Here is a 10,471-nt window from a genome sequence, read left to right as displayed (position 1 = left end):
AAAGCTTTCAGTTTTTCACCATCGAATGTGATATTAGCTGTGTTTTTTTTTTAATTATTAATACATGATTTTTACTATAGTGAGGGAAGTTCTTTCTATTTTTAATTTGTTGAGAGTTTTAATCATAATATCAATGTTGACTTTGTCAAATGATTTTTCTGTGTATGATTAGATGATAATGAGCTTTTAAATGTCCATTTTGTTAATGTGGTGTTTCACATTAATTAATCTGCTTATGATGAACCAATCTTGCATTCCAAGATTTAGTCCCATTTGGTCATATTTTATGATATTTTTCATGTGTTGTATATTCCTGGATCCCAAATTTCATTCTGGGTCAAAGGGTTAAACATACCTTCATCTTTCAGTATAACGTATCCAAGAGTTAAGTCTAATGCTAACTATGAAAAATATATCATTTTTAATACCCAGCGAGCCTCAAGCTCAGCTGAATATAAAGTGATTGAGTGGGATATTGCCATCTAAATGTTCATAAATGTAGAAAAGAATCCTTTTTCACAAAAATCTTCATTCAAGTGAAAATTAGAGCTGCTGCTGCTGCTAAGTCGCTTCAGTCGTGTCTGACTCTGTGCGACCCCATGGACGGTAGCCCACCAGGCTCCCCCTTCCCTGCGATTCTCCAGGCAAGAACACTGGAGTGAGTTGCCATTGCCTTCTCCAATGCATGAAAGTGAAAAGTGAAAGTGAAGTTGCTCAGTCATGTCCAACTCCTAGCGACCCCATGGACTAGAGCCTACCATGGCTCCTCCGTCCATGGGATTTTCCAGGCAAGGGTACTAGAGTGGGGTGCCATTGCCCTCTCTGGAAAATTAGAGCACCACTTATTAAAACAGCAAAAGTATGACCAAAATACTGCTGTCATCAGTAAAGTGCAATTTTGTATGTTTATTAAAAATAATCTTCCATGGAGAATTTATAATAATAAATATGTTATTATATAGAACAGTAAAAACAATGGTTAAATGTTCCCTATAAAAACATACTGAAAAACCCAGTAAGAAGCACAATAAAAAAGTCACTTTTTCTGGTAGATCAAAACAAAATTATATTAAATTTAGTGACAGGTGTCATAGGATACTGAAGAAAATTTATTTTTCATAGCACTTTATTATGAAAATTTTCAAAACTACAAGAAATTTTACAATTAAGTACATGCGTGCAACCACTAGTTACTATCAAGATACAGGCATTCCCATGAACCTAGGCATTTCCCTCATGCTGACCCCTAGGTAATCCTCACTGCTGCTGCTACTGCTGCTAAGTCACTTCAGTCGTGTACGACTCTGTGCGACCCCATAGAGGATAGCCCACCAGGCTCCCCCGTCCCTGGGATTCTCCAGGCAAGAACACTGGAGTGGGTTGCCATTTCCTTCTCCAATGCAGGAAAGTGAAAAGTGAAAGTGAAACCGCTCAGTCGTGTCCGACTCTTAGCAACCCTATGGACTGCAGCCCACCGGGCTCCTCTGTCCATGGAATTTTCCAGGCAAAAGTACTGGAGTGGGTTGCCATTGCCTTCTCTGCTCTATAAAGAGAAGTGCTGTTTTATTTCATTTTCCCACTACAAATTGCCTGTTGCAAAACAGTATAAATGAAACCACAAAGAACATACTGTTTTATGTAAGGCGTCTTTTAATCAAGTAGATAGTTTTGGAATGATCATTGCTCATGTGTATGTCAATAGTTTATTCCTTTTTACTTCTGAGAAATATTTCATTGTAGTCATAAAAAACAAATTTTCCTTTTTGTTATTTACATGCACTTGACTTACTTTGAACTCATGACTATTACATACAAAGCTACTATGGACATTACAGCTTGAGTCTTTGTGAACACAATTTTTTTTTTAACATTAAGTGCTAAGAATGGAATAGTTGAAAATACACTAAATGCATGTTTAGTTTTAAAATGAAGAATCAGAAATTTATCCTGCTTGGATGTGTACTTTTATATTCCAATTAACAGTGAAAACTGTATCCATAAGCAGAATATTTCTCTCCATAAACATGCTGGTCCAAATTACCATAACCACTTTTTTAGTTGTTATAATAGCCTCAGAATTTACTCCAGATGCTCAATAAAGCAGTCAAAATAATCCCATTAAATCATAATTCAAATCATGTCAGATAGATCTCAAATGCTTTCCCATTTCTCTCCAGAAAAATCCCATAAACACTTTATACTGAAGTTCTCATATATTTCTGGTCTCATTTCCAATTATTCATTCTTATTCCCTTCTCTGACTACCTAGCTTCTTGATATTTTTTTCTTATAATAGAAGTATATTCAGTTTGCACTTGCTGTTCCATGTATTAACTACCTAGAATTTGTATTCTGCCCAAATAGTCAAGATTTTTTCATATTGGTCAGAATTTATCAGCCTTAGCACCACTGAAATTTTGAGTCAGATAGTTTTTTATGGGACTTCCCAGGTTGCTCAGTGGTAAAGAATCTGCCTCCCAATGCAGGAGATGCAAGAGACATGGGTTCAGTCCCTGGGTCAGGAAGATACTCTGGGGTGGAAAATGGCAACTTGCTCTAGTATTCTTGTCCAGAAAATTCCATGAACAGAGGAGCCTCAGTCCATGAGGCTACAGTCTATAGAAGGCTACAATAACATGGGCTGTAACAGAGGGCTACAGTCCATGGTGTTGCAAAGAGTTGAACATGACTGAGCACACACACACACATTATTTCTTTGTAGTGATCTCCTGCCTGGCACATTATGAGCTGTTCCACAGCATCCTGAAAGTCTATCTGCCAGATGCCATAGCAGTGACCACCAAACACCCCCATTTCTAGGGCAACCAGCAGTTAATCTAGAACTTAACACTGTCTCCTGGGAAGCAACATTTTCCATGGTGAGAACTGTTAATTTTTATCTTAGTTGAAAATGGGTCTTTCCTGACCATCCTGTCTAAACAGTGCATGCCTCAGGTTTACCCCATCACGCCCTTCCTCACCCGGCTCTGTGGTTCGTGACATCACTCTCAAGTCCTGGCGTCGTCAGCGTCGCCCAGTTTTCACTGCGCCATCAGGGCGGAGCAGGGTGAACGCTGCTGCGATGGGTGCTGCTCGTTCACTTCACTATAGTACTGTCAGCTCCTAGACAGGGCATAGCAGAGAGACGGTGGGCAATACGACCCTCTTCATCTCTGCTCCATATACATTGTTTCTGGTATATTTAAAATCAATTTTTGATGCTAACCTGTTCAGCCATTTTTAGCCTAGAAAATCCTACCTGAGGCTTTGAAAGTATATGTTTTACTGCTTTCTCTCAGAAACTAAGCTAAATCTATGGAAAGTATATTGGTAGTAAAATCCAAATTTCTCTGCTATTATTAGAGATTAATAACAACAAACTACTTAAACTATTGCTACAAAATGATATCCCTTTCTGTGCTTATAAACACTAAAAGTTTCATGCAGATGAAACATTTAAAAAAGTAAGAAAGGAAAAAAAAGAGAAAAGCACTTTTTGGATATATAAATATTAAAGTATTGAAGAATATCATGTGGAATAAAACTAAAATATTTTAATGAAAATTTTTCTTAATGTAACAACATTAAAATTAATGTCCATTTGAATTACAAATTTATTTCAAATTATAATGTTATAGTAATACTCAAGTTATTAAAATATTTTTACACATAGTTAATATCATATTGCATATCCTTTAATGATATTTGTATAGCATACTAGGGTAAACTGTAAAACATCTGAGGTTATAAATATGTGGCTTAGTAACAGATGTGCTTACATTTTAAATTTGTATAAAAATTCAAGTAGCATTTTTTTTTCCATTTATTTTTATTAGTTGGAGGCTAATTACTTTACAATATTGTAGTGGTTTTTGCCATACATTGACATGAATCAGCCATGGATTTACATGTGTTCCCCATCCTGATCCCCCCTCCCATCTTCCTCCCCATCCCATCCCTCTGGGTCTTCCCAGTGCACCAGCCCTGAGCACTTGTCTCAGGCATCCAACCTGGGCTGGTGATCTGTTTCACCCTTGATAGTATACTTGTTTCAATGTTATTCTCCCAGAACTTCCCACCCTCACCTTCTCCCACAGAATCCCAAAGTCTGTTCTGTACATCTGTGTCTCTTTTTCTGTTTTGCATATAGGGTTATCATTACCATCTTTTTAAATTCCATATATATGCGTTAGTATACTGTATTGGTCTTTATCTTTCTGGCTTACTTCACTCTGTATAATGAGCTCCAGTTTCATCCATCTCATTAGAACTGATTCAAATGTATTCTTTTTAATGGCTAAGTAATATTCCATTTTGTATATGTACCACTGCTTTCTTATCCACTCATCTGTCAATGGACATCTAGGTTGCTTCCATGTCCTGGCTATTATAAACACTGCTGTGATGAACACTGGGGTACACGTGTCTCTTTCAGTTCTGGTTTCTTCGGTGTGTATGACCAGGAGTGGGATTGCTGGGTCATATGGCAGTTCTATTTCCAGTTTTTTTTTCAAGGACTCTCCACACTGTTCTCCACAGTGGCTGTACTAGTTTGCATTTCCACCAACAGTGTAAGAGGGTTCCCTTTTCTCCACACCCTCTCCAGCATTTATTGCTTGTAGACTTTTGACTTCTTGACTGGCGTGTAATGGTACCTCATTGAGGTTTTGATTTGCATTTCTCTGATAATGAGTAATGTTGAGCATCTTTTCATGTGTTTGTTAGCCATCTGTATGTCTTCTTTGGAGAAATGTCTGTTTAGTTCTTTGGCCCATTTTTTAATTGGGCCATGTATTTTTCTGGAATTGAGCTGCAGGAGTTGCTTGTATATTTTTGAGATTAATCCTTTGTCTGTTGCTTCGTTTGCTATTGTTTTCTCCCATTCTGAAGACTGTCTTTTCACCTTGCGTATAGTTTCCTTTGCTGTGCAAAAGCTTTTATGTTTAACTAGGTCCCATTTGTTTATTTTTGCTTTTATTTCCAATATTCCGGGAGGTGGGTCATAGAGGATCCTGCTGTGATTTATGTCCTCAGAAATCTTTTGAATCTGGACTTATTTGTATCTCCATTTATATATGAGAAAATTTCAACAAATTAAATTTCTTACATTTACAATTTTATCACTTTATGGATCCTCAAACAATATAGTTTTGTGTTGCCTATTTTCAACCTTTATAAAAATGGAATTACATTGTATGTATTCCTTCGTGTCTCACTTATTTTGTTAAGTTTTATGCATGCAATTCATTTTTGTTGTTGCTGATAGCTGTGACTCATTCATTTGCATTATAATATTGCATTGTATGAATCTGCCACCATTTATTCATTCATTCAGTTAGCAGGGATTTATTTTTCATTTTGGAAACGTTATGAAATGCACAGTTCAACTGACACATGTATTCCACAAGTGGAACTGCTGGGTTATTGGGTGTGTATTATTTCAACTTTACTAGTAATACTGAATTGATTTCAAAATGGTTGAATTGTTTACAATATCCAGTTGCTCTCTGCTCCATGACTTCCTTACTTGGACTTCAGATTGTCAGTGTTTACCTATCTGATTATGTGAAGTTGAACTCATGTTATCTTAATTTGCTTTTTCCATGGTTGTTAGTGTAGGTGAAGAATTTTCTATAGCAATATTTGCCATTTATATTTCTCTTTTCTGAAGTCCTTTTTCCAGTCTCTTGCTCACTTCTTTTTCATTGGGCTATCTGTCTTTTCTCTATTGATATGTTAGAATTCTTTATATATTCTGAAGATAAATACTTTTTGGATTATATGAGTTGCAGATATCTTACTATTTTTTGCTCTGTTAATGATTTTCATTTGTGAACAGATTCTTAATTTTAATGCAGTCAAATTTATCAATTTTTTGTTGTACCTAAGTTAAGAAAAATTTCCCCTAACTCACTGCCATGAAAATATTCTTCTATATAATCTTATTTAATTTTTTGACTTTCAGGTTCATGTCTATAATTCATTTGGGATCAATTTCTTCTGTAATTGATATCCAGTTTCACTTTTTCCCATAGAGCCATCAAATATTCCCAGAGTTGTTTGCTGTTAAGACTGTCCTTTTCCATTTTAGTGATAACTTTATCATAAATTAAGGGTTCACATATATACAAGTCAGTTTCTAAGTTAAATTATCTTCCATTGGTCTATTTGTCTATTCCTACAACAATAATATGCTGTCTTAATTAATTAGGGCTTCCCTGATAGCTCAGCTGGTAAGGAATCCACCCAAAATGCAGGAGACCTGGGTTCAATCCCTGGGTTGGGAAGATCACCTGGAGAAGGGAAAGGCTACCCACTCCAGTATTCTGGCCTAGAGAATTCCATGGACTGGGTCGCAAAGAGTTGGAGATGACTGAGCAACTTTCACTTTTACTTTTTCACTTTAGAAATATTAGTGATCTCTGATAATTTCATCTTGTTATCCTTCTTTTAGAGTATGTCATTATGTTTTGTCCTTTGTAAATCTGTGAAAATTTTTCCTATCAAGTATTACAAAAAAAAAATCTAAGAAATCCTTTCTGAGATTGCATTATACCTATAGTAAACTTGTGAAAACTGGTATCTTTAAGATGTTTTGTTTTCTAGCCCATAAGTATGGTACAGCCATTTATTTGAATCTTTAAAATGCCTACAAATAGAATGTTATATTTGTAAATATAAATCCAATAAATATTGCTTATATTCATTCATCACTATTTGATTTATAAATGGTGTCATTTTAGCTTCATATTCTACTGGTTTGTTCTTGGCATATAGATAATACAACTGATTTTTGTATGTTGATGTTATACACAGTAACTTTAAATTGAAACTAAGTATGAAATATAATAATATTTTATTGTTGATCTTTATTTATTTCTATTAATTTTATTCTTCAATGTACACCAAGGTACTCTAGATCAGAGGCAGATTTCTTATTATTTACCTCTCAGTTCAGTTCAGTTCAGTCACTCAATCATGTCCAACTCTTTGCCACCCCATGGACTACAGCACGCCAGGCCTCCCTGTCCATCACCAACGTCCAGAGTTTACTCAAACTCATGTCCATTGAGTCGGTGATGCCATCCAACCATCTCATCTTCTGTCATCCCCTTCTCCTCCTGCCTTCAATCTTTCCCAGCATCAGGGTCTTTTCCAGTAAGTCAGCTCTTCACATCAGGTGACCAAAGTATTGGAGTTTCAGCTTCAACATCAGTCCTTTCAATGAATATTCAGGACTGATTTCCTCTAGGATGGACAGGTTGGATCTCCTTGCAGTCCAAGGGACTCTCAAGTGTCATCTCCAACACCACAGTTCAAAAGCATCAATTCTTCGGCACTCAACTTTCTTTCTAGTCCAACTCTCACATCCATACATGACTACTGGAAAAACCAAAGCCTTGACTAGACAGATCTTTGTTGGCAAAGTAATGTCTCTGCTTTTTAATATGCTGTCTAGGTTGGTCATAACTTTTCTTCCAAGGAGTAAGTGTCTTTTAATTTCATGGCTGCAGTCACTATGTGCAGTGATTTTGAAGCCCCCAAAAATAAAGTCTGCCACTGTTTCCACTGTTTCTCCATCTATTTGCCATGAAGTGATGGGACCAGATGCCATGATATTTATTTTCTGAATGTTGAGCTCTAAGTCAACTTTTTAACTCTCCTCTTTCACTTTCATCCGGAGGCTCTTTAGTTCTTCTTTACTTTCTGCCATAAGGGTGGTGTCATCTGCATATCTGAGATTATTGCTATTTCTCCCAGCAATCTTGATTCCAGCTTATGCTTCATCCAGCCCAGCGTTTCTCATGATGCACTCTGCAGATAAGCTAAATAAGCAGGGTGACAACATACAGCCTTGATGTACTCCTTTTCCTATTTGGGACCAGTCTGTTGTTGCATGTCCAGTTCTAACTGTTGCTTCCTGACCTGCTTATTTACCTCTCAGTAAATAAATAATGGGGCTTTCCTAGTGTTTCAGGCAGTAAAGAATCCTCCTGCAATGCAGAAGACTCCAGTTTGATCCCTGGGTTGGGTAGATCCGCTGGAGAAGGAAATGGTAACCCACTCCAGTATTCTTGCCTGGAGAATCCCATGGACAGAGGAGCCTGGTAAGCTACAGTCCATGGGGTCGCAAAGAGTTGGACATGACTGAGTGACTTCACTTCACACCATACCTTAAAAAAGATTTTTTTAGGCTTTTAAAAAATGATTAATGCTTTCTGTTTTTAGTTTAAAAAATATTATTTAGCCACATGGAACTCTGCTCAATATTCTGTAATAACCTAAATGGGAAAAGAATTAGAAAAGATCAGAAAAAATAGATATATGTTTATGTACAACTGGTGGAGAAGGAAATGGGAACCCGCTCCACTAGAGTTGGACATGACTAAGTGGCTAAAACAACAACAACAGCATATGTATAACTGAATCACCTTGCTGTAGACCTGAAATTAACACAACATTGTTAATCAGCTACACTCCAATATATAAAAAATTCTTTATCCCAAGATCATGGAAATATTCTTCTAATTTTCATCTAGAAGATTTATTATTTTTCTTTTCACATTCTTCACATTTTTAAGATTAGAGTCTGATCATCTATTAAGAAAAAAAGCATTAAGGTGTTATAATTAATTACCATAATATGTTGTCTTAGAGAGACGGTCATCAATATCAAAGTGGCAAACAAGCACATAATTGACAGAAAGTGTATCCTAGAAGGAAATAAATCTGTGCATATGACTTCACAAATAATTTCCCCCTTTGAAGACAGCTTTATTGAGGTATAATTGATATTCACATATTTAACATATGTGTAAATTACACATTTTCACAGAAATTCATATTATTTAATGTATACAGTGAGTTCAGACATATTCATAAACTAGTGAAACTATTGTCACTGCTGTTCCTGGGAGATCTGGGACTCAGCTTAGGACATATCAGTCAGTAAAAGAGGAGTAGCTCTGCACCATATAATAGTACATTGATATTGCCTATGTTTCTTGGTTCTGTAAGTAACAGGCATATTGTTAAAAATATTTACAGTGAATTTCCCCCATGTATTCCTGGAGATATATTGAGCTAAAAGGATTATCAGTACACATATTAATGTAAGTACTAAGTGTAACAGAATGAGGTTGTGATTATAAAACTATGGCTAATATACCATTAGAGAAAAATAAAATGAATACCAAGGAATTCTTTTACAATTTGTTTTATTGTATTCAGTAATCATTTAGTTCTTTGAGATTGAATGCAACCCTTTTGATCATGTCTTTTAAAGCTTGTACCACTTGCTTGTTCCTCAGAGTATAAATGAAAGGATTCATTACGGGGGCAACTGAAGTTGTTAGCACTGACACCACCTTATTCATAGCTACCCCTTCTTTTGCATGTGGTTTAATATAGATGAAGATGCAGGTTCCATAAGTGATAGAAACCACAATTATATGGGAAGAACATATAGAAAAAGCCTTTTTCCTTTGCTGGGCAGAAGGGAATCTGAGAATGGTCCTGATGATGTATGTATAGGACATGATTACACACAGCAAAGTGAACAGGAGCGTGAACACGGCCAGGACCAAGATGAATAGCTCTAGGAACTCTGTGTTTGAGCAAGTAATCTTCAGGATGGGAGCAACATCACAGCCAAAGTGATCTATGACATTAGAGTCACAAAACTCAAGCTCAAAGCTCATGCCAAATGGTGGGATGACGATGATTAGAGCAATCATGTAACAGCCAATGAGGAACTTGATGCAGACAGTGTTGTTCATGATGGTTGCGTAATGCAGGGGTTTGCAGATGGCCACATAGCGGTCATAAGACATGGCCGTCAGGAGAAAAAACTCAGTTACACCCAGGATAACAACAAAAAATAATTGAGTGGCACATGCATTGTATGTAACAGTATTGTCCCCAGATGCCATTATGTAGAGGAATCTGGGAATGCAGACGGTTGTGAGTGACACTTCCAAGATGGAGAAATTCCGGAGGAAAAAATACATGGGTGTTTTGAGGTGAGGATCTACCAGAGTGAGAGTGATGATGATCAGGTTCCCAACAATACTCAAAAGGTAAGTTAGAAACAAAAAGATGAACAGCAGAATCTGTAGATTTGGGTCATCGGTTAGTCCCACAAGGATGAATGTTGTTATTGCTGAATAATTTTTCATCTCTGATTCCTGACTGTGGTTGTGTCTATGTGTTAAAAGAGAGAGAGAGAGAGAGAGAGAGAGAGAGAGAGAGAGAGAGAGAGAGAGAGAGGGAGAGAAATTAGATCAGAGAACTAGACTGTTACATGAATTAGCAGAGGGATGACATGAAATTCCTAGCTAATGTTAACTTAGATACATAAGTCAGGGTTTTATTTTATTTACCTGTGAATCAAGAACACTATTTTATTTACCTGTTAATGAAGAATGCTACTGGAGCAGCAGTTAATTAATCATTATTGCTACTGGATTCC

The 10,471-nt window shown here is 36.5% G+C and overlaps 1 protein-coding gene across 1 annotated transcript; it reads right to left on the bottom strand.

Annotated features, from left to right (window-relative positions):
• Positions 1-9,227: 9,227 nt before the first annotated feature.
• LOC133043178 (olfactory receptor 6C2-like) lies at positions 9,228-10,178 on the bottom strand. Its single transcript, XM_061124008.1, has one exon. It carries the CDS (start codon positions 10,176-10,178, stop codon positions 9,228-9,230), a length of 951 nt encoding a protein of 316 aa, XP_060979991.1.
• Between the last annotated feature and the right edge of the window lie 293 nt (positions 10,179-10,471).

Source organism: Dama dama, chromosome 22 (assembly GCF_033118175.1).
Source record: "Dama dama isolate Ldn47 chromosome 22, ASM3311817v1, whole genome shotgun sequence".
In the NCBI taxonomy this organism is placed as follows: domain Eukaryota; kingdom Metazoa; phylum Chordata; class Mammalia; order Artiodactyla; family Cervidae; genus Dama; species Dama dama.
This window is presented reverse-complemented; position numbering and strand designations above follow the sequence as displayed.

Bases quoted from the DNA above. Each gene is read 5' to 3' on its own strand.
- LOC133043178 (XM_061124008.1), bottom strand. From the start codon at position 10,178: ATGAAAAATTATTCAGCAATAACAACATTCATCCTTGTGGGACTAACC.